Source organism: Nomascus leucogenys, chromosome 20 (genome assembly GCF_006542625.1).
Source record: "Nomascus leucogenys isolate Asia chromosome 20, Asia_NLE_v1, whole genome shotgun sequence".
Taxonomy (NCBI): domain Eukaryota; kingdom Metazoa; phylum Chordata; class Mammalia; order Primates; family Hylobatidae; genus Nomascus; species Nomascus leucogenys.
In genome coordinates this window covers 11017440-11043821 of record NC_044400.1, presented here as the reverse complement: position 1 = coordinate 11043821, position 26382 = coordinate 11017440, and the positions used below count along the sequence as shown (strand labels likewise).

At 34.0% G+C, this 26382-nt stretch overlaps 1 protein-coding gene across 1 annotated transcript in view; it reads right to left on the bottom strand.

Annotated features, from left to right (window-relative positions):
• LRP1B (LDL receptor related protein 1B) overlaps nt 1-26382 on the bottom strand; it is a 1933392-nt gene that overhangs the window by 769098 nt on the left and 1137912 nt on the right. The window contains exons 15-17 of the mRNA XM_003267617.4: nt 22857-22979; nt 11646-11786; nt 7210-7335 (exon numbers count right to left, since the gene is read on the bottom strand). Coding sequence (XP_003267665.2) covers nt 7210-7335; nt 11646-11786; nt 22857-22979 — 390 coding nt within the window. The remainder of the gene's footprint in view (nt 1-7209; nt 7336-11645; nt 11787-22856; nt 22980-26382) is intronic.

Genomic DNA, 26382 nt, shown 5'->3' with positions numbered 1-26382 from the left:
ATCAATTTAGAGGCCTTGTGAACGTCAAGGATATAATTAAGCATGCAATATGCCTTTCATACATAAGATAGTATATTTCTCTACTAAAATAAAATATTTTAAAAGTCCATTTTTATTTAAGGCTTCTGAATATCAGCTTGCTTGTCTTCTCTAAAGTTCACATGCTTTGCCCTTCAATTATCAATGACTACTAAATGACAAGATAGTCAGTAATCCTCACACAATTCCATAAATGAAGCTATGAATTCATTATTTTAAACTTTTGCCCAGCACATGCTTATGAATATAAGGTTGAATTAAGTTTCATCCAACTCTTAATTAACAAAAAAAGAATTTTGGATAGCATTTGCTAATAAACCAAGAAAACTTTTTTTGTAGTATTGTAGAAGGCATTATTTGGAGACGATCTCAGGATATCTAGTTTCTAATCATGGGGTCGAATTGTCCTATTCCTCTAACATTTTTAATGCATTTATTTCTTGATCTCTAAATGATCTAACGTATGCAGTGGGAGTGCAGAAAATATTTTCTAAAACATACGTTTGACTTTAAGATTTTTTTAACTCACTTTTCAGCACAATTATTTTAAAAAGTATGACTTTTTAATCAAGGTATATTAATGAACTTTGCTTTGGGCTCTCTTAAGGGTTTCAATGAACACAAACATGGAATCTCGCTTTCTGTGTTAGCCGGAGGCAGTGGTTTATTCAGAAAAGGGGTTATGTTCAAGAGGAATTTGATAATCCTTTTCTAGTATAATCAGGGCAACTTTTATATTTAAGCTTAAATAGCTTCCCTGCCTCTTCCCCCAGGCCTTTGGTAGCGACATGCTTAGTTGTTTTTATCGTCTGATTTTCATTTCTTTTTTTCTTTTGTCCCTCTGAACTACAAATATGTCTTTATGAGCCTCGATATCCCATCTACCCTTTCCTTTCATTGGACTAGAGAAAAAAATGAGATATATTGGGAAAGGGATACTCAGTCCTATGAAAATTGTGGATAGGTGAGGCTTGAACAGATAATGAATAATTGGGGTCTGAGTGTCAGTGGCTACAATAAGGGAATCTTGCTGAGTTTATAGACTTCCTTTTTCCTAGGTTTCATAGCCATTGTTTGTCTCATCAACACACTTTGTGAACTTGGGTACTAATGGTTGGCATAAGAAAGAGTGGTGCAAAGCCAACTCAATCAAATGCACTAAAATGGGTTCTATGAATTAGGGCTTCAGAAATCATTGAAAATAATTTCTTTAAAGATATATACCTTGTTCTATCCTTTTAAGAAAAGTGCACTTGCAGTGTTAAGATGTATATTCATTATCAGTGAATATCTTAAAGATTATCCAAGAAAAGCAAATGAAAAATTTACTGGCTTGGTTTGATACGTTAGATTGTTCCTAGTCTGAGTGTCTAAAATTAGAAATATCAGGAAAATTATTACAGTATATATTTTGCTTTGTTTATGTGATAAGGTTCCTAAATCTAAAATATTTTATGCACTATCTGATTTTTTCCATTTTACAAATTCGTCATTTATTTTAAATTAACAGATTTTAAATATTCCAGCAAACATGTATGCTTCTGAAGTTTTTAGTGTTAAAATTACAAGTAAAATTAAACAATTCTATATTGTCTCATTTAATTCCACAGATTTTCTGGTAAATTATTCTGTCATCTATACTAAAATGAATAAAGTTCTTAGATAATTGTTATAAAATTATTTCTGCTGAGAATAAAACTACACGTGTATTTGTATTAATGTAGAGAAGGATGTAGAAAGATATACACAAAATCTAATGTCATTAGTTTACTTGATAGGAAGGGGTAAAAATAGAAGTGTGAGAGAGATTAATAATTTTTCCCTTACATATCTCTGTTTCACGGGTTACAATAAATACCTTTTTATCTTTTGAGTTTTAAGAGAAATTTAATAACAGCATTTTTTCAATTCTTGTTTACTGCCTTTCATCCTAACTTGCCTCCTTGTTTTCCCTTATTTTTTCTCTTTTCTTTTTCTTTTCCATACCTCTTTCTTCCTCCTTCATTCTTTTTCATTCCTTCCGTCTTTTCTATATTCTTGCTTTATATAAATAGACATTATCACATATTTCTATCTTAAATTCTAATTGGCCTGTAATAAGAATATATTAAATTTATCAAAACCAATGTTGTTTTATTTGATATTCTTATGTCACTGTATTCTCACCTAATAATTCCGATTTAATTCTAGCAAAGTTTTATGAGACTGTTTTCTTTCATTAGGAAAGCTATGGTGATTAGAGAGGAAAATGAGAAAGAACTTCTATGAACCTGTCTCATATTATGTATGACCCATCTCACATTGTGATGGTGCGGGAATTTGTGTTACCTCATTAACTCTGAAGCTGGAGGAACTGTTACGACCTATTATTCCAAAGAGTATTCACTGGATTATACTGAGGGAAAGTATGCCCTGAAGATATATGAATTCATTGTCTGTTCTAATCATGGAGAAAATTATTCACTTAGTCTACCAGGCAATTTTAACTGATTTCAGATGAGAAAGATGCTTTATTCCACAAACCCCCAAGGACTGTTTATCTACATGATATAATCAAGTTGACTAAATTATCACTTTCTAATCAATGAATTTTTCTGAAAACAAACTCACAACGTTTACTTGTTCATCTCTTGTCTCCATCAGATCTAAGTTAGTTTGGAGGCAAGATTAGCAGAGCAGCCCCATAGGACTCTAATTTTGTGGCAAATGCTGCTCTAAGGAGGAAGAAATTTACACCTCCTTCAAGAGAATTGTTTATCTAGCTGCCGAATCAGAGATTTGCTGTAATCATGCTTCTCCTATCGCCACGTAACAGTGAGAACTCTCACAAGGCACACAAACTATACAGTCAAGAGAAGACTAGAGCATAGCACTACTCCTAAACTTCACTTCTCCTGTATTTTAATCAAAGCATTCTACTTAGTTTCATTTAATGTCATATCAAAATGCACTCATTATTTTGTAAAGAAAAGTCTAATTTTTAAATGCATTAGGGTTTTTTAAAATCAATTATACTTATCTAGTATGAATTTAGTTATAATCGATAGAGGATGTGAGAAGAGCAAATATTATGTAATCTAACCAGAGCACTATGGTGGGGAGAAATGTGGATATGAAACTGTCTAGGCTTGAATATAAGGAATGATCATGTTACTATGGGGGAAAATAATTTCAAATCTAACTACTTTTCATCTTCAGTCTCTGGGTCTCCCTCATAAGTAGACAACAATATTCTGGATGTTGACGGAGAACGGCTACCAAGACCCTGACTGTGTCCACTCGCTCCAGCCCCCTGTGTATATGCTGTTTCCTCTTCTGGGCAAATTCTCCAACCCTTTCTCTTATTATTCACTTCACCACACCCTGGACAATCTATTCTAGTCAATTGTTCTTTTCTTTTTTTTCCAGTGAAATATTTCTACTATCTAGAAAGGTATAGGAAATAATATCATTAACATCAGTTTACTGTTACATAGCTATATCAAATCTTATTTTTTCTATATTTGTTACAGATTTTCATTTTTGTTTTATCTAAGAGAAAAATGTATGTAATTATATTTGAAATTTCCTACATAATCTTTCTCAATCACATTTCCCTCCCTCTCTTTCCAGAGGTAACTACTCTTCTTTATTTGTTTTTATTTTTTTTAAATTTCTGGACATATTATAATACTATTCCTCTTTATGAATTCATAAACACTATATAAAATTATTTTATATTTTATATTTCATAGAAATGGTATTGTTTATTTTCTTCAATTTAGTGGTTTTTTCTTGGATGAGGGTATCTCATCTAATTTAACTTTATTTTTAAATTCATTTTTGTTGATATTTGAGTTCTTGTTCAGTTATTTTAACTATGAACAGTATTTCGTGAATAGAACACAATATATCTATCCTTTCTTCTGTTAATGGACATTTCAATTGTTTCAGTTTTTCACTATTACAGCACAAGACAATGAAAACTTTTATTCAAGTCTCTCTCTTCGTGCACAGCTATTAGATTATAAACATAGAAATAGAATTACAAAGTTGAAGGTATGCACATCTTCACATTTATTGAATTTGGCCAAATCACTTTCCAAGATAGAAAATCAATTCACATACACAGCAAGAGTGTATGACAATTCCTTTTTTCCCACAGTATTGCCAATGCTGAGTCTTACCAGATTATTTTATTTTTTCTAATTGAATGGCTGGAACTGTCACTTAGGAATTTTTCTTAAGCTTTTTATAAGGTTTAGCTTAGGCAGTGCTTCCTTCAAGAAGTCCTCCCAGATAGCTAAAGACTAAATTCCTTACTCTTCCCATGTGCTTCCATGTGGATCAACTTAGCACTTTGAATATTGCATTAGAATGGCCTGCTTACACTTCTTTCTCCCAGTCTTCACTCTTAGCTTCTTGAGGAAAGGCACTGTGTATTTTCTTTCATTCTGTCACCAGTGCTTTGGTAGATATTTAATGAAGTAAACAAATTCACTAAGTAGAAATTTTAGAAAAAATAGGAAGTTGGCTTACTGTGGACAAGGGTTCTCTTTTAGATATAAAATAATCACAATGCAAACAGTTACAGGATGGTGGATTCAATAACAAAGTAACTCCCCATTGGAAAGTCTTTTTATCTAGCATATATGCCCATGTATTCACTTATATCTAGCAATGGATTGAAATCCAGAAAGAAATATGGTCTATACAAATGTGCCATTTTTTTCCAGTATGGTAAGCTATGTGACCTATTTATATATTTTGATGAAGTGAAATGGAGGTACATTGTAACATGACTATGTACTTCATTGCTTACAAAGCAAAAGGCATATTTATTTTTATCTTTGCTCTTTTTATTTGAGTTCTCAAGGTGTCCAGTGACTATAATAGCTGTGATAAATACACTGACAAAAAGATCTAGTAGTGAGCAGCAGACTTCATCTGGTAGCACTTAAGGTGGCATTTAAGTTAAGTTATGTTCTATTTCCCAGCAGACCACAGGACTTTATTTTAGATAGCTTATTATTAGGTTGGTGCAAAAGTAATTGTGGTTTTGCCATTGAAAATAATGGCAAAAGTGGCAATTATTTTTGCACCAACTAATAATTAAAACTGTTTTATTTGCTCTTATACATAAACATTTTTACTTTTACTATTATAAATAGCTGGCCAATCACAAATGCTTCTGTAAAAACCATGTAGAAACTGGCAGATTTTAAAAATCTAATGGAAATGAAGTAAACATGGTATTATAAATTGAGCCAGCAATGCCTTCTATTTTAAGGTGAAAACAGACGTTTGTTTAGGATGTTATAAAGCATAATCTGTGAATTGAATCTTAACCTCAAAAGAATAATAATTGGGCTTGGCATGGTGGCTTACACCTGCAATCTAAGCACTTTGAGAGGCCTAAGTGGGCAGGTCACTTGCAGCCAGGAGTTTGAGACCAGCCTGGCCAACGTGGTGAATCCCTGTCCTCTTCTAAAAATAAGAAAAAGCCAGGCATGGTGGTGTGTGCCTGTAGTCCTAGCTACCCTGGTAGCTGAGGCATGAGAATTGCTTGCACCTGGGAGGCGAAAGTTGCAGTGAGCTGAGATCGTGCCACTGTACTCTAGCTTGGGAGACAGAGCAAGACTGTCTAAAAAAACAAGAAGAAGAATCGCACTTGTTTAGAAAGATGTCTCATTATAAATTATAATCATATGGCAAGAGCAACTTGAGCTAAGTTAAACTGACCATACCTAAAATTCTAGCTAATATGCAGGATAATGTCATTTGGGATAAAGAGAAATGACCCTGGAGACAAAACTCTTGGATCGAGTTTCCCCTGATCTTTTACCAATGATGTAAGTTTAGGCAAGTTCCCTCTCCCATGCCCATCTATAAGATACCTGGAGGGTAGGGACTTAGGACTGGATGGTCTCTAGAGGTCCTTTTCTCTTAGAAAGTCTTTTGTAAAACAAAAGATTTGCTGTGAGACAAAAAGATCTTGCAAAACATTCATTTACTCTAAAATGTCAGATCAGGTTTTTAATCAGGGGACGAGAGAATAACTGGCCCATGGATTCTCAGTAAATTTGTCACTATGGAAAAAATCTGAATAGAAGACACAGACTGGGACTATGGAATGACGACTGTTTTGCTCTTGCCAGTGTTGTTTTGTACATAAGGAAAACCAGGAAACGATTTATAGTTAATACTCTTACCGTGCTGGAAAAAAAAGCACGAGGAAATCAAAAGTGCAGAGAAGGTATGTCTTTCCAAGAAAAAAACTGGTGGTGACCAAGAATGGAAACCAGTCTTCTTAACCCCTGGGTCTTCTCTCTAGAGGCTGCCCTGTATTTTTCACTAGTAATTTATAACACCTGTTATTGAGGAAGGCTTATTTTGGCAAAGACAGAAAGAGTTGATGGGGTGGTTAATATGTTATGATGTTGCTCTATATAACGGTTTAAAAAATCGGTTTTTACGAATCATATCAATGAGTCATCAAATACACTATTTTTTTCTTTATCATTTAAAAAGAAGCACTAGGTTGCTGCTAGTCAGTATCATTTTTCAACATTTATCTGATTAATAATGACCTTTCTGGCACTCCGTTGTAAACTATACCACAAGCCGTGTATTTCCATTCAATGAGAATCTGGCTAGGGATTCAAAGATTTATTACAATACAGTAGATTATGTGGAAATATAAATAGGCTAGTGGTCTTGAGATTTCATTGGGAAAAAAACCTACTTCACATGAATAATGTGCATGAATAGAAAACTATTCACAGAGGTATTCTATAGTAGACTAAATAAAATTTATAAGTTATTTTCTCAAGGTAAAAAAAAAATCCTCCTTGAGAGATGGCCTGTATCACAGCATGCTAGCAAACATCAACCTCCACTGCCAAGCAGGATTTACTAGGGACAAGTCTTGTACAAGTAGTGTGTCGACAGTCAACCCATATGGATAGATGAAGTGCCAAATTAATCTGGAAAGCAGAGTAATGTCCAAAGATTAAGTAAAAGATAATTTGTATTCTAGCCTTTGTGGCATCAAACTCTGAATTCATTTACTACTGCAATAATCAGATCATCAGCATTAGGAAAGTTCAGCTTAGTTCAAAGAATTGACTTGCATTTTTATGAAGACTAACTTTGGAGGAGATTTACCTGTATATCCAAGCAAACCTTTACCTGTGCAAGTTTGATTGGATTCATCTTCATTGCTCCCACAGTCATTAGCTCCATCACAAAGCCACCTCTTGGGGATGCAGCGATTATTCTGGCATTTAAACTGATCATCAGGACAGCTATGATTGACTGGGAGGGAGGGGAAAGCAAGTTTAATTATTTAAAATTGGATAAAGTTGTGAATATTTTGAATGATAGTTACAGAAAAGTTACAGTAATAATATTATAGTACAATAAATGTCAGAGCCTGTCATTCATTGCCTTATATTTAATAGCAAATATAAATATTCACTTTGTTAAAATGTAATGCTTTTATAAAAAACATCAAGTAATTAAATCTTAAATAAAAGGAAATATATTCTTTTTTTATGTCTCCATTAAAACCAACTGTATGGCCGGGCATGGTGGCTCATGCCTGTAATCCCAGCATTTTGGGAGGCTGAGGTGGGTGGATCACCTGCGGTCAGGAGTTTGAGACCAGTCTGGCCAACATGGTGAAACCCTGTCTCTACTAAGAATACAAAAAATTAGCCAGGCATGGTGGCGCATGCCTGTAATCCCAGCTACTTGGGAGGCTGAGGCGGGAGAATCGCTTGAACCCAGGAGGCAGAGGTTGCAGTGGGCCGAGATTGATCGCTGTGGACAACAAAAGCGAAACTCCATCTCAAAAAAAATAAAAAGAAAACCAACTGTATCACTAAGTTTGTTTTCTCATTCCTTATACCAACTGGAGACTTCACTTAAAATTTTTTACCAAGAACATTTAAAATTAACCTCAAATCTTAATGTTAAACATAACAAGTATGTATTGAAAATAATTTAGTCATATATATTAAAAATATTTTTTAAACCACATAACCATTCAAATATTTCTTAACATATTAAATAAGCCTACTTTTATTACTCTCTGTCCAGTGTCTCTTGGGAATGGAAGGAAGAACACAGAAAAGAAAATGAAAACACAGAAAAGAAAAATGCATCACTTGCGACCTAGAGTTGATGTTAACTATGAGATTCTGTATTACTTAAAAAAAAAAAAATCATGAGTTTTCTTCCCTAGTACAAACAAACATGCAACCACAGAAAATACTCAGGAGGTGACCAATCCTCATCTGGGAAGCGGTGCACAGCTAAGGATTAAACTTCCAATATCCAAGCACAACAGGAGGGCCATCTTAATGTTAACCTTCTATGATTATTTTTCCTCCATTCCAGAGGCTAAATTCCTAACTGAATTGGCATGCTCTTCAATATGTGTTTCACAATTTCAACACTGTTTTTAAGGGTAATTTTCTTTATGCCCAGTAGTTACACTTCGTATGATAAAAACAAATGTTTATATTTGTTTTACTGAGAATTTGAAAAATTGTCTTTTTATCATGCTTGTTGCGTAGCAAATGTGTGCATTTCCAGTTAGTTTCTATAAAAGAGTTTTTCTTTAAAGTAGCTTTGTTGATATGTGGTTTTATCACTCTTTAGAAACTTTTTATTGATGTATAGTAAAAAAAAAAAAACCAACAACAAAAATAGCGAGAAAAGCTTTATATTCTCTGGCATTTGAGCATGATTTACATTTTCTACTCACTTCAGGAATTTTAGCAAGAATAACTGCTGAGAGAAATATAAGTCATCTGATGTATTAGAGAGCCAACAATTTAAAGTACCAAGATTATACATATGCACTTCAGTGAGGCTTAATCAAGGACTTTTGCAATTTTCAACAAAAAGTAATAAACAGGAATTCAAACACCTTTTGGTTTGGTGCCGAAACACTGAAGGAATAGAAAGTAGAATAACAAAATTCAAGGTTGCAGATTATGGGTGTTTGATATTTAAAATAATCGTCTGAAATTACCTATGTAGTATTAGAATATTAACCATGAGATCTCAGAAATAAAATGTTGCTCAGAATCACTGCAATGCTTAGGGAAGGTGACATAGTGCTGGAAGATGGTCAGACGTGTGTAACTGCTTATTGCCTCACTTATCTAATCACCCACTCATCCATGTGCCAGGCACTGTGCTAGACCCAGAGACTACATAACACTACAACATAAGGTGTCTTCTCATGAAAATATTAATCTATTAGATGTACCAAATAAGTAAGCAAATAATTTCAATTTGGTTTGGCAACTACTATAATAAAGAATTATACAGGAGATGAATGTTTACCTCCAAATGGCTGTACTGAAAGTCAAAAAAGATTTTCCTAAGAAGGTAATGGTAAGCTATGTTGAATTCCTTAGACAGAAAACAGTAAGTGCAGTATTGCAGAGGAGAAAAGCACGACATGTTTTGGAGATTTATAGTTCAAGTTGATAAAAATAAAAAGGGTAAATGGATGCATAATAAAGACTAAAAATGTAAATACAAGACAGCAGGAAGTATTGTATATGTGAGTCAACGGATTTTAGAATTTATTTTGTTGGTTGTGCAGTTATTGAAATTACAAGAATAGACTTTATTCTATAAATATCGCTCTGAAGATAGTGTGGAAAGTGGGCTAAAGTTAAGGCAGGAATAGTGGCAGCCATAACAGAAAGCCATTTTCTGAGTTAATCTAAGGTGAAAGCCTAATTTAGCCAATGAAAATTGAGAGGAGGTAAACATAAAAAAATTAATTACTTAGGAAGTAGAAGAAATAGGATTTATTTATAAAATTGAGTGTGGACTATAAGTAAAAGAGAGTTCTCCAGGAAAAAAATAAAAACCATGGCTTGGGTGATGGAATGAAGAGTGATGATAATAAGATAAAATGACTGACTAGAAATTTTAACACTCTAACAGTACAAATCAATCCTTCTTCTACCCATAGAAGAGGTCAGTTTTCTTGTTAATTTGCTAGAAGATACAAGTCACACTGATGAAAACGTGGACCTAAGGAACCAATACATGAATATTGTGATGCAGTATTTGCACTCTGCTCAGGCTTTTAAAGTTGACTACAGAGGAAGCTGATACACAGGGAGCATTCATCACAACCACAAATAGGCTGGCTCAAAGGTAATGAGTTATCTCAATTGACTCTTCACACTTAGTTACAAATCAAATTCCCTGTTCTATTCTTTCCTTCTTTTTCACTACTGCACTTGATTGATTAGTCTTAAAAGTAATAATAAATAAATAAGAGTTCTGATTGTGAGTCAAGAAGTGAGGCAATTAATCACTAAATAATATTCATTTATGTAAATTAGGACAAAAATACCCTTTACCCTCAGACGAAAGGTTCCTCTCCAAAACTCGTGACTAACTGTAGCAATTTAATACTTAAATTTCTTTTTTTTGTGGGTTCAAACTTTGCAGATATTAATGGGGCTGAAAATAAGAAGTACATAATGTTGAAGTCAGGGCCTGATTTTGGAAATCAAGAGAAAATGTAGTCCTGTATTTATGCATTTATTATAATTTATGTATTATGTATTAATATACAATTCGAAAATATTTTTTAAAGTTCATATTCTTGAGATTTTTGTCTTAAAGCATCAATGTTTGAATAACATGGATGCCCAGACTAATTTTGCCCATTCTTAAAAAAGACCTTCAAAACTTTATTTGTATATTAATTTTTAAAAAAGGGAAATGAAGGACTGTCAATTGACTCTCATTAGTTCAGACCTAAAAAAGGACACTTATTGAAAGAAAAAAATTTTTAAAAACAATGTACTTAGGTCAGATAAAAAGATCAAGGATGAATTTGTTCAACACATGCCTTCTTTTCATATAAAATATTTTATATCTCTCAAAATCACTGAGCTAGTGACTCTAATCAAATATATTCTCAAAACATTATTTAATGTACTTCCCCAAATGTTTTCCTAACACATATGTGAGAAATTTTATTTTGCCTACTAGCAACATGAAACTATTCCTATCCCAGCAGATGATAAATAAATAGAAGCCAAAGAGGGGAAAGTCAAACCTTGATTTCTGAGTGCCCATATGTGTTTTCTGCCATGTCCTGAGACAGTGAAGCTATATAGTAACATGTTCCAGACCCATGTCTGTTTCCTTGGATCTTCTTCAAGGCTCTTTTGCCAAAGAGCAGTGGAGTGGATCGTGACCTTCTGTACCAATAATTTTGTCTTGAGGGAGTTTAAATGGATTTTCCACATCTTTAAATTCAGAAATCCAAAGAATTTCCCTACAGCAACCTCTGACAGTGGCGTGGTGGCGCTGATATCATGGAATATTAAGGGAGAAAATTCTTAGAGCAACTAAAATGATAATATGAAGAATGGAAAAGGATGAGAAAAACTGCTTTGAAACTATGCAAAGGAGGCCATCTATGGTCTACTCTTTATGCAAAAGGATGACTGAAAAATTAAACTAGGTTCAATTTGCATCAAAGATATCTTCAGATTGTCACAAACCGCCTTGATAATTCACACACTCAGGACTCAGGAAAATACAATTTTTAGGTGACTTGAAGGAGAACATACAGCAGTTTACTGAATCCTCATCGCTTCCGTCTAGGCAGTCATCATCGCCATCACATTTCCACCGAGCTTGAATACAGTGTCTGTTTTTGCAGCGAAACTCTCCAGCTTTACATATGCGAGGTAGTGCTTCTCCAGGATTAACTAGAGTTAAAAAAAAACCCAAGGTATATGAACAATGTTAGCTACAGTCAGTCCACTAAAATTTAAATCTTGTAGAGTTTTTTTGTTTGTTTTAGATTCCACATATCAGTGGGATGAGGTATTTGTCCTTCTCTGTCTAGCTTATTTTATTGAGCACAATGTCATCCAGGTTCATCCGAGTTGTTGCAATTGACAGAATTTCCTTTTTCTAAAGGCCGAGTAATATTCCATTATATATGTAGGTTGGTAGGTAAGGGTGTGTGTGTGTATATCACAATTTCTAAGCCGAATACGTAGAGAATAAAGTGGTAATGGAGAGGAAAAGAGGAGATGTAGGTCAAAGAGCGCAAAGTGGCAGATAGGTAGAATGAATAAGTCTACAAATCCAACATACAATACAAAGACTATAGTTATAATATTGTGTTAAAATATGCATTCGAAATTTGCTGAGAGTAGATTGTAGGTGTTCTTACCACACGCACACACTAAAGAGTGACTATAAGAGATGATGGATATATTAATTAGACTATAGTAACCATTTCACTATGCATATTAAAACATTATGTTGTACACCTTAAATATATACAAAAATAATGTCCTAAAATTTTACATACTTTAAATTCAAAAATATGTGATACTCATAAAGTTTACCATAATCAAACACACACAGAAATAAATTTTGCTATAATAACAAAATGTTGTCTCATTTAACTTAATGGAAAATATAAAACATTGTGGCGACAGCAATCTTTGAGAAAAAGAAAATTTTAAATTTTTCTGGCAGCAAGTATTCTACTGTGTGAAAGTTGATCATGTAAATTGGGTTATTCTTGCCATATACAACTAAAACAGTACTCAGAAGTAAAGAGGAAAAAGCACTCAGGGTACATACCATGCTGGAGGAATGTAATTCTCTGCAAGCCTGGATGCTGGAACTGCCTGTTTTAACCTGAAACCAGTTTTATTGAATAGCTACTGAAACAACCTGCTGCAGCTCTGAAACTAGTTTTACTCACTTCTGTCACTCACCAATCAGAGTTTGTGAGCTCCCCAAAACTTTAACAGTGCCAATAAGCTTTATTGCAAAACAACATGCAACATTTCTGCTTTTTAGAAAACTTCCAACCTTCTCTTTTTTTTTTCCGGCCATACAGAAGATCATCTAGTCTGTGGGTGTGCCCCAAACTGCAATTATTACTTCCCAAATAAAACACTTTAAGTAGGAAGATGTAGCTTTGTAAGATGTATTTGATTTGACTTTTAACAACTAAGAACTTTGAAGATTTATTTTAAACAACGCTGACCAAAGTAACAACATTAGCAAGAATAACACAATACCACTTTATATTTATGCTGGGTGTGTAGTTTTGCTTTTCAAAGAGCTTTTATTCATAGTCTTAATTGATCATTATGATAACCTATAAGGCATATATGGCAAAGAATTTTACTACCTCCATCTTATAAATAAGTACACTGAGAATTAAAATAAAAAGACAACGCAATAGCACACAGCTTTGATGGCTATAATCACTTTGCTGATCTGCAAGTAGGAGAAAAACTCAGGCCTACTTAAGGTTTCTAGAAGTATTATGTTAATCAAAACTATCTTTTTATGTACTGGGATTCTATGCGGTGTTTTTTCTCCGTATGTTCCAGGCTCTCTAAGCAAATGTTAGGAATTTGGTTAAATGGGATTTATTCACAAATTGAGTCTTACTATTCTTCTGTAGCTAAGTGAATTAAATAGTCTAGAAAGAGAAGAGAATATGTGGCAATCAATGGTTAAAGTAAATGATTTGTGTTTCATGGACTGTAAAAGGGTAGAGGGGGGCGTGTCAAGGAGAACCAATGTAAACATGAATGTTATATGGCCTGCTGTGGCATGAGGGATAAAACCCATTGTGTCCAATCCAGGAATCCTGTGTCTTCTACCAGAATCCATGAATCTCAGCCTAACATGCTAGTTTGTAATCAGGGTAAAATCTCAGATTCTTCATTGTTCTTGACATAAGAATTTTTCTTTTTATTCTTAGCTCTGATTTCCAAATTCTCCCAAGGCGTAAAGCATCATTAATTATAATAATTCTAGCCCTGCCCAAGCCTTCCAGATGTAATCAGTGGTTATATCACAAAGAAACCACATTATCAGTGCGGACTATCAGGTTGGTTTAGGTTCATGATAATAGGCTAGCTAGCAATATCCATTATAAAGAAAACATTTAATGTGCTAAGTGGTAATCCAGATAAGACAGCAGCTTAGAAGTTCAAAATGCATAGTCTTTTCCCCGGCATTAAACAAGGTCTCTACAAAGCATTTGTTTAATAATTAATTTTTACAAATTATGATGGCTCCACTTGAGGAGCTTCTTGAATGTAGAAAGAATAATTTCACATACAGAAAGGAACAATACATAGAACAGAACAGGGTGTAGAGTTTATGCTCAAAATTATTTGTTGACTGATTACTGGAATTAACAGAGATTGGCATTATTGTAGTGAGAGATTCTATTTGTGGGAGCTGTATAAATCCTTCAGGAAAACCACATCCCTTCAACTGGCTAAGCAGTTAATTCTCTTCTTTTATCACCCAAGGACATGGATAAAGTTGCAAAAGACAAAAAGATAAAAGACAAAGACAAAAAGATAAAAGATAAAGACAAAGGGATATGTAGACAGAAAGAAGAGAGACAAAGTTCCGTCTATACTCAAAAGGGTGAATATATAAAGACATATATATATTATTTTGTTCCAATGCATAATGTGACTAAATCTACATAGCACTTGGGTGTTTGAGCACAGCCAAAAATTGCTTTTAGTATATTAACAAGTGCTGGAATTGAACGCTTTACTTCATAATTGTGCTTTGAACTATGCATTTGAAAACTGATACAAAACCTGTAATTCTACTGCCAGAACCATTTCTAGCAAAAATTCTACAGTATGATCTCACCAATAAGAAATTGACAAAGTAATAAATAATCCTATAATTCAACCAGGATCAAAAGTAAAATAACATGAATCACGGTATACTTGTCATGGAGCTATTAATTTTTACACACACTGTGGTACCTGCTGTGAGAACAATGAAATCAGAAGGCCTATGCATGAATCTCCAAGGCACTACAAAAGAAAATATGCATTCCAGAATTATTTTTCTTTGGCAAAAACTGGCTACAGTTAATGTCCAGGTCATAATGTTGGGAAATAGGAAATGCTGCTAATAAACTATTTTTTTTTAATTTATTTTAGTTTGAATTATCTCAGATTGGGAACTCAGCTCAGCTTCTGGACTCAAGACATATTCCTGACCTCAGTTTAATAACCTGTGGTGTGCATGAACAAGTTCTGATGTTTCTGACTTTGCTTTTTCTCTTTTCAAACCCACTGTGGTGATCTATTCTAAATTAATTTTTCCCTGAATTGATGCTTTGCGGTCAATTGCATCCGAATTATAACTTAGTCATAATAGCATTTGTCCTGGGACAAAAAATAAAATAAAATGTCTTTCTATTGTTTCTGCTTATCTAATATTGAGAAATATTTGTTTGTTTATTTCTTCATTTTGGGTGTCCAGAATCTCTTCTTGCCTCTTTATTTGAGCAGGGAGAGAGAAAAGAACCAAAAAGAAAACATGATATTGTGGTTTGCTGGATCTCTTTTTATAAGCTCGCCTACACCGGAAGACTGTGTGAAAAATGCTGCTATAGGTTTTGATTTTTCTCCGTTAGATCATAGCAGGATGACCTTTCATTAGATAGAGTGGTCTTCTGAGCAGCCAACCTAAGTGGTACATAATCTTCTGTGAGCTCCTATGCACAGAGAGCCATAAATATTCATCTGGATGGGCTTCCAAACTTTTTACTGCCTTAAACTTTTTACTACACATTAGATTGCATATATCTTAGGACATAAGGCTTGTCACAGCCAAGCAGATAAATGGTTCACCATAGTGAAGTCCTGTTTCTTGACAGAGGAATATATCTGGAGCTCCAGAAGGTGATAAAGGTCACAGAGTACCACTGACACATAATTGTGCAATGCTGTCCCTTGGATAACCAATGCTTTTGCAATGTTCAAGTTGCTCTCCTGGGAGTAAGGCACATTGAAAAATTCTGTCTTATTTTTAGGCCACTAAAGAAGAATTAAAAGAATTACTGTTTCTTTAGACAAAATAATCTTGCTGGAGTTTTTTGAAGTTGTTGTTAATAGTGACTCACTGTCTTTGGAATCTGACTTACTTTTTGGGATTGTTCATGTCTTCATTTAATAATATTCTATGTTGTGATTTTTTTTCCCCACAAACATGTCGAGAGAAATATAGTTTGCTTGGTAATTGATCACCTAGCTTTACACATGCTTCTCAGGGGTAGTAAGTTCCAAGTTACTATGCTACAACCGACATCATTTCTAGTTGTGAGAGGATTTGACCACGACAGACAAGATTCAAAAAGACAAAGAGTCCAGCCTACTCTCATTCTTGATTCCTTCCAAGCATGGCATTAGAATTCATCCTTAATCAATCATGTAGCATGTCAGTATTTTTCTGCTGGGTACATGCCTTTTCTGGCATAGCCTTATGTTGCAAGTTCATTGAGAAACAGTCATTGGTGTTTAGTCCAGCTTGAACATTTGCCAGGGGGTTTTTGTTCATTTGATGTCAATTTAACAAGGATGGCAGAAACCAGGAAGATCATGTCACAATGGCTGCAACTTTGTTTTGCTTGTTTGACTCAGATTGCACAGTTAATCCAGATAATTCCAGTTCACATGACTATAATCTAGACTGAACTAAATCAGACATCCAGAAGAATCAACAGTAATGAGAGGTTAGTGGCATACTGATATTTCCTATGCACTACTGTACTCAGCAACCATGAATGCCATTTGTAGTTGTCTGCAGTTTAATTTTTTCATCTGCAAACTAAGGCTAACATATCTTTGAAAAACCTTTACAATTAAATAAAAAGGAACTGAAATAATTTCTATAAACATACTTCGTGTTCTTTCTTTGCATGAAATGAGTTACTATATTATTCCCCTTAATATTTCCTAATATACTTGAAAGGAACCTAGGCAAGTTGCAGGCTATATTAGAAGATATAGCAGAATTTTTAACAGCCAAATGCAACTACAAATTCTCAAATGAGCACTTATTTGTGTTGATTTAACATTGTCTAGTGCAATGAGTATAGACAAAATCCTCTTTCTTTTCCCTTTTATTGCATTGGGGTTACCTCATATATGAATTATAGATATTAGAAAGAGACCAACAGTCTCAGAAAAAAATTTCTCTAACTTTCACCAGGCGTAGAATCACATGTGTACCACCATGATAACAGATTTTCCAACGTCAGCTTTGTAAACAACATTGTACATAGTATTTCCTTACAAGCCAAAGTCATTTAATTTTTATTTACACAGAGATATGCGGTGATAGCCTGGGTTGTTTAGAAATAAATACTCTTCTCTTTCTGTTGTTTTTTTCCATAGTTAAGCACCAATCTGAATCATTTCAAGTGCTAATGAAGCATGTGCTTAGCTAGAGGTCCTATTAAGATATTTGTATCTGTGGCTTCCAAGAAACTACTGAACATGTTTTGTTGTTTTTGGTTTGGCAATTAGGGCAAAGAAGAAACTACATAAGGCAGAGTAAGGATGAAAGGTCGGAGATACAAAAAAGGAGGGACTGGTAGTCACTGCTGAGGAAAAGCAATACTGAAAACCCATTTGTGGATCTGGAGAAGGTGACAGGACCATTTACTTACGTATTTATTTATTTTTGAGATGGGGTCTTGCTCTGTCACCTAGGCTGGAGAGCAGTGGCACATACGATCATATTTCACTGCAGCCTCAACTTCCTAGGCTCAAGAGAGCCCAGCCTCATTCTCCTGTGTAGTTGGGTCTACAAGCGTGCACCACCATGCCTGGCTAATTTTTCTTTTTCTTTTTTCAAGAGACAAGATCTCACTATGTTTCCAAGCTGGTCTTGAACGCCTGGATTCAAGCAATCTTCCCACTTCAGGCTCTCAAAGTGTTGGGATTACCGCTGGGAGCTACCACACTTGGTCAGACAGGGCCATTGCTAATAGAGCACAGTACCCAAGCAAATATCTCTGTGTGTCCTCTCCCACCATGATATTTAAACACAGGTGAACTTTGTTAAAATAAAGGACAAGCTTGATCAAAAGATAAGATGTAACTATGAGGTGTAATAGTAAAGTATAAAAGTGAGCAATTAAGACAATTTTTCAGTCTCAGGGTCTTAAGTGGATGTGAGGAGAAGCATCTGCCATTGACTTGGTGATACCCAAAATATGGTATAGGAGGGCTTTAGATGTGTCTATTACAAGTACAGGTAGAGGTGCCACAGAGGGCTTCTCTCCTCAGGGACTAGAGACTAGGTTAAGGGTCAGTGTATACCCCAGTGAGACTGGCTTCCTACATTCCACTTGCACTGTGTACCAAAGGAGCAAGCTTTAAACTCACAGAGGACTGATTTGTAACTCATCTTTCACTTTCTTTTGAGCCACAGAATGTACATGGAAATTGGCAAATGATATATATATAACGATTCATTTAAGTCATGATAAAATCTTTGCAGGATTTTACTTCCTAGATTTTTCAGTGATAATTCTTCCTGTTTTTACTTCTGCTTATCCCAGCTCACTTTTATACTGATAGTGTTTTTCCTCTCATCTTTTCCCTGTAGTCTACAACGTTTTTTCATTTATTTATCAATCTATCAATATCTTTCCTGTATCTAAATCAATATAGATATGTTCACCTAGAAGTAACCCATACATTTTTAATGGAGCATAAGAATGAAAGAAATAGGAAATATAATTTGAAGGCCAATGATCCACTAATTATGATCCACATAACTGAAATCAAAAAACTAAGTAGAAAATTTTAACCTCAAAATACTATTCAAATATTAGTACATGATGAATGCAAGTCCCCTCCCCCTGTAACTTCCTACAATGATAAAGAACAAAAATAAAAACTTACCAGATCTCTGAGAGTTTGGCATCTTGATCATTGTATTGACATTATCATAAGGGAACTTTCACTTTTTGCAAGGCCAATAGAACTAGGTTTAAAAATTCATTCATGAGTCCTTCTAAGTTATGCCACTGGAAATTCAATAAGCCTGTAAGCTGTCCATCTTTTTTTTTGTTTGTTTTTATACTTTAAGTTCTAGGGTACATGTGCACAACGCGCAGGTTTGTTACATATGTATACACGTGCCATCTTGTGCTGCACCCGTTAACTCGTTATTTACACTAGGTATATCTCCTAACGCTATCCCTCCTCCCTCCCCCCACTCCACAACAGGCCCCGGTGTGTGATGTTCCCCACCCTGTGTCCAAGTGTTCTCATTGTTCAATTCCCACCTATGAGTGAGAACACGTGGTGTTTGGTTTTCTGTCCTTGCCATAGTTAAAGCCTGTCCATCTTTAGGTAGGCAGAGAGATCCTTTGCTCCTGCAGCACAGCATGATGAGACCAGGTAGAAGTCCCTGAAAGCTACTCTGTGTGTGCGTGTGCGTGTGCATGCATATGCGTGTGCATGTACATTTCATCTTCTCAAAATGTCAGAGTCATTCAACTGGGCCAGCAGAAATTTCATTTTATGCCAGGAAAACAACTTTAAAAGACTCCTTGGTAGAAACTGAAAAATTAAACTAGCAAATGTACACATAAAGCATATCTTTTCTCCCAGTAACTAAGATAAGATTCAGCCTAGCAGCCAAGTTGGCAGACTTTAAGTTGTTCAAAGTCATGCTTAATCCCTGCCTGTTGGAAAACTGTGGATCTTGATAGGTTTCTTTCTTTTCTGATGATAAACAATAAAATAAGAATTAAAAAATAATACCACAGAATAAAGAAACGGAAACAATCACCTGGTGACTCAGAGAAAGTTTACCTCTGAGAACTATCTTCCACAGAAATCAACTTATAGGCAATTTACAAAGTTCCATTACTAAAGAAAAAAGAAACCTTACTAGAAAGGTAAAATTCATATTTGTGTTCTGAAGTATGTAATTACAGAATAGAATAGGTACAAATTTGTAGAATTTTAAAGGGAGATTTTGTTCAGCCAAGAATTAGTATTCTGAAGAAATGCTGTTTACATAAAAATACACAGGAGGCATATTTGGAACTCAGCAATATATATAGTCATCCCTCAATATCCAGGGGGTATTGATTCCAGGATCCCCTGTAAATACCAAAATCCATGGATACTCACGTCCTTTATATAAAATAGTGCAGTATTTGCATATAACTTACACATATCCTTTCATATACTTTAAATCATGTCTAGATTACTTACAATACCTAATATAAGGGAAATACTATGTAAATAGTTTCCATACTATATTGCTTAGGAAATAACTACAAGAAAGAAAGTGTAAGTGTTCAGTACAGAGGGTCCACTATATTCTACACAGTCTTCTTGAAGAAGTTATTTCAAGGTATATTCCATCTATCCTACACACCAGTGAAATGAATAAATCAACAATGGAGTGCTAAAAGTTTAAGTACTAAGCAATACAAGCAGTGAAACACTGATCTAGGCCTAAAAATATTGTAAAATTGATTAACAAACTAAATATAAATGTCAAAAATATTTTTATAAAAAAGGACTTATTTTTGGTAATTCAAAATCATATTCTTGGTCACATATGCTAATTTTATAATAAGTGAAATTGAGGAAATGAGAAAAGTAGTAGAAAAGAAACCAAAGTTATCATGTCCAGTAGCTGGAACTCAAAATAATAGTAAAATAATTTAAAACTGAGGGTATTATTCCAAATACCTGAAGATGTAACAATGTCCAATTGTTATGTCTAATAGACATAAACTATATGGTAAAATACATAAAACGTTATAAATGGTAACAGAAACAATTACCTGTAACAATGCATCATAAATAATCCCAAACATCAACTAAAAAGAAAATAAATGGTTTGAAAGGCAGTCATTAAAAATTATGTTTACAAAGATACTTGGTTACATGATAAGATGTCTTTGCTCATATTAAGTAAAAATGACAGAATTTGGAGTCTAAATTCCAAATGTTCTGCTTACTAATTATGTGAACTTGCAAAGTAATTAGCTTAAATGTCTAAATTGTAAATTACAAAATGAGATGGTGATATGGTTTGGCTGTGTCCCCACCCAAATCTTGAATTGTAACTCCCACAATTCCCACGTGTCATGGGAGGAATCTGGCAGGAGGTAATTGAATTATGGGGACAAGTCTTTCTCATGCTGTTCTCATGATAGTGAATGAGACTCATGAGATCTGATGATTTAAAAAAAAAGGGGTTTCCCTGCACAAGCTCTCTTCTCTTGCCTGCCACCATCCATGTAAGATGTGACTTGCTCCTCCTTGCCTTCCATCATGATTGTGAGGCCTCCTGAACTATGTAAGTCCATTAAACCTCTTTCTTTTGTAAATTGCCCAGTCTTGGGTATGTCTTTATCAGCAGTGTAAAAACGGACTAATGCAGATAGTAATTGTATCTTCCTTACATAGTTTTTGTAAAGACTAATAGAAATCACAAACTATATTACAAAATGCCACATCCATGCCAGTGTAAGCATTCACTCAATCTTACCTACATTATCACTAGTAGTAAAAATAAATCCCAGTGATATATCATTATAAGAAACTCTATTAAGATTTCTTAGAAGTTTATTTCTGAATAGTGGCATTATAAGTGCATTTTTTATCTTTAAGGTTTTTTTTTATATGTCTTAAATCTTAAATATCCTTTTAAAAATACGTCTTTTCTTCATCAGAAGAGATAAGATGTTATTGATAAATTGAAGTTCTTTTTGTTACACTTATCCCTCCTCTCTCACAAGAGACAATCATTATAAATGATAAAACAAATACACGAAATGTTTATTCAGCAATTTGTGATGGTTAATTTTATATGCCAATTTGACTGGGACATGGGGTGTCCAGATGTTTGGTCACACATTATCCTAGGTCTGTCTGTTAGGGTGCTGTCGATGAGATTGACATTTGAATTAGTAAAGTGAGTGAAGTAGACTGCCCTCAATCATGTGGATGAACTTGCTCCAATCAGTTGGCCAGAGTGGAACCAAAAGGCCGAACCTGTCACAGGCAAAATAAACTTCACCTGCCTGATTATTTGAACTGGGACATTGGTTTCTTCCTGTCTTTGGACATAAACTGAACCATCAGCACTTCCTGGGTCTGAAGCCTGCTGACATTTAGACCAGATGTACACCATGGACTCTCATGGATTTCCAGCTTGCCACCTGCAGATCTTAAGACTCATCAGTTTTTATAATTACACAAGGCAATTCCTTATAATAAATCTTCTGTGTATCATATACATCCTATTAGTTCTGTTTTTCTGAAGAACTCTAACACACAATTCAAGATTAAGTCATTCTAAAAATGTTATATAGTGCTCAATACATATATAGCATTTTTGGTGTTATCGTGCTTAAGGGACACCACATGGGGTAGAAAGAACAAATTTCAAAAGTCATATCAGAATAATAAGATGCAGTAAATTGAGAAATGTCAGCAAAAGTTAATAAAATTGCCTTTAATCCAGATGAATCAATCCAGTTAATTCACTATTTGGATAGTCTGTAAATTCCTTACAAGTCTTTTTGCCTCCCTCCTCGCTCTTCACCACTTAATATAGACAACTGAGTCAGGAAGCCATTTAACGTCATTGCAGGCCTATGTTGTGCATCAATCTACCATCTATCTAATCAACAACAATGCATTTTTGTTGCAACTGCTTATAGTGAAGTTCTCTTATGCTTCTGTGGCATATACTTATTTAATTTTCTTTACTAAATCACACATAGCAGTGAACTCCACGAAACACCATCATTGTCAATATTCATCTATATATTCAAAATTAATCAATAATTTATAGTCTAAAAAGAATTATATCTAAATAATCATCTGAATTTCTCTTTCCAAGTCTTATTTTAATTCCTTTGGTTTCTTCTGCTTCTAGTCTTCAGAAAGAGCCCAATAAACAATAAGGGTAACATGAAAAGAACTTACATGTGCAAGTTGTCCCATTTGCATCCAAAAGTTGATTATCAGCACAAGCACACACCCGGCCTCCTGGGATAGCCAAGCAAAGTGTACTGCAGCCCCCATTATTTACTCGGCACATATTGTCACCTGCAAGAGGAGGAAAGTAAATGTGTCAGAGAACTCTGATTCACGTTCTTTCTAGGAGGTGAACATAGATGTAATTACATACACTTATATATGCTATGTATATTATATATTTAGTAATATAGTCAAGATTTTTGTTGAATCACAACTAATTCAATAATGTTTGAAAATATGTGATGCATTGGTAGATACGGAGAATTTTCTCATTAATTGGAGGAGATAGAGGTCTGAGTGAAGTTAGGTTCTAGGTGAGAGAAGAGAAAGAACAGAATGATGTCTGTCTTGGATAGTTTTCCAGATTAGGCCTACTGTATTCAAGTCTGAGTTCTTTGGAAAGTAGACCACTGGCTCTCAGAATGTGGCTTTGGATTCCCAGGGAACAGAAAGCAAGTGAGTGCTGGGAGCAAGGGTGGGGTATTCTTTTCTCTTGTGCAGTATACACCGGAAAGGCAGTGTATTGAGGACTCCAGGAATCACAGGACATCTGTGAAGCCTCAAAAATGAGCAGCCTTGCTGGTATAAGGTGAATATACAGTTCACAAGGGCGAAAGTGTTCTCCCAGTGGATCTAAAGAGCAGAGGCACTAATGAGGTATACAACAGACATAAATTAAGCAGGCATGAGAGGAAATTCATGAATAACATACGTTATTCATGAACGTAAATGTATGTGAGGCACCCTTGCAGACTCTCAGATAAAATTGAGTAATTATTTTTAAATCGACAAGTAACAATTGTTCTTAGTCATAGTGATGTTTCAGTAAACGTAATGTATAGTAATCAGATCAGGGTAATTGGCATATCTATAATCTCAAACATTTATTATTTCTTTGTGTTGGGAACATTCAATATCCACCTTCCGGATATTTGAAACTATATATCATCGTTAACTATAATCATCCCACAGTGGTAGAGAAAGTTGGAACTTATTCCTCCTAACTAGCTGTAATGCATCCTTTAACAATTGTAAAGGTGTCAGTACGAATAAATACAATTTAGATTGCCAATTAGTCTTACAGGTTGGAAAGGAAAGGAAGAAAGTGTATTTACACTTGTGCATCACTTAACAATGGGCATACATACTAAGAAACGTGTAATCACATCCTTGTGTGAACATCACAAAGCATCCTTATACAAACCTAGATAGTAGAGCCTGCTGCGTAACTAGACTATATGGTGCCAAAATATTTTAGCTAGAAAAATATTTAATGTAAAAGTATCCTCTTTAAAACACGTTTAAGTGACTGTTTTTCAAACACGGTGCCAAAATATTTTATACCTATATATCAAATATTGCTTCTAGGCTACAAACCTGTACACAGCAAGTTACAGTACTGAATACTGTAAACAATTATACACAACGATAATAGCATTTCTATATCTAAACATACAAAAGGTACAGTAAAAATACATTATTATTACCTTATAGGACCATCACCATACATGCAGTCCATCACTGACTGAACCATCTTTATGCCACTTATGACTATACTTACCTATAAACGTGTCAAACTTTAAAAAGAACTCAACACTAACAATACAATAGGTAATGTAACTGCAGGGTCATATTACTCTATGTTGCAGTTTGTTCAAAGCATCAATAAATAACATTTTGATTATACCAGAAGATTTTATTGAAACATTAAAAATAAAGAGCTTTTAATTACTTAGAGCCATACAATAAGAGAATAAAATGATTAAAGTGCAAATACCAGAAATGTGATTAAAGTAACAGACTAGGTTATTATACTGCGAGCCTCAGAGGTTGGATGTGCTATACGGAGGATAAGAAGAAGTAAGAAAAAAACTCTAAAATGCACTTGTATAAAATAAATATTCAACACATTACCACAGGTTATCACTGAGTGCCCATAGATCAGAAGAAATGACCTAAAGTATATTATCATTTCATTATCTTGAAAAATAAATTTAATTCACTGTGTTTATAACAAATTAAAAAATATATATGAAAGCCAAGAAAGCTAATAATTCATGCTACAGTATCAATTTCTGAATTCAGAGGGTAATTAAGCCTAATACAGAGTTTTTTTAATAGGAAATGCATAAATGCTTTAAGCAGCTTCCAGATAACATCACGTTTATTCCATGGCCATGGAATAAAAATGCAACGCTTCACAGGATGCATAGTTATTCTATGTTGTACACATTCTGTACAGGATGAAATTGTGTATTTAATATTTTAGTAGCATTCAGATTCTGGAAAATTAGAATTCAACATATTTTGAGAAATATATAAAGAATTTAAGCAGTAAAAAATAAGGAATTACTGACATTTTGAAATGTTGAAATTATATGCTAAATATCATATTCCTTAATGCAGTGGTGTGCCTCATACCATTCGAAATGAATACGAAATTTAAGTATTTAAAAATAAATTAGCATTATTCAAACTTTGAAATATATTTCTTTTCTGTGAATACTAAATATTAAGAGAGAGGAACTGGTTATTTGTTCTGTCATAATAGAAATCCAAAATCTAAATTAATTTGAATAATTCCATATCTCTCCTCAGAAGGACTTAGATCTTTATTTTAATAGTGACCCAACACATTTTTGAATTTCATTAATATGTTCCAGACACAGCTCATATGATAGTATTTTTTGAAGTTCTGAGAACTAGAAAAATATTTTATGTAAAAATATCCTCTTTAAAACATGTTTAAGTGACTACTTTTCAAACATGGTGCTAAAAATTTTTATACCTATATATCAATTAAAAAATCATTAACATATTAATAGCTGCTGTTAATGAAAACTTATAATCAATCCCAGAGCTAGTTACTTTACATATATATTTTATTCAATTTTTTTAAATAAAATTACAAGGAAGGTTTTGTCTCATTTGCAAGTAGGAATAGTGAATATGTGATTGTCTAAATGGCCCTTCCATTATGTAGAAATAGGAAATAATTCGTATTAAATTATCATTTATTTCTAATCATTATATTATAATTATTTATAATTAGAAATAAGATTTTCTTAGTCCAAAATTGTGCTCTCAAACACTAACTTATTTATATATGATAAAATAAAATTAGATCAAAAAAGACATACTAAATATAATATACCAAAACCAACAAAAGTTTATGACTTTTAGGAAGCAGATAGTTTTTAAAAATCAAATATGCAAGGAAAGCAAACGAAGAATAGCTTTCAAGATCTGGTTGAAGATGGCTGTCTGGCTTCATCAAAAACTTTGTCTTTTTTATTTTTCCCAATCTTGTATCTTCTGGAAGCAAAATTATATTCTCCACTTTGCAAATAGTGCCCAGCACAGAGTGTGTTTGATAAACATTAGTTAAATAAGTTAAGTGGTGAATGCAACTTTTAGTTAGCAGTTTGAATGACAAGAACAATCATTTGGAGTGCAGGCATAGGTACAAGTT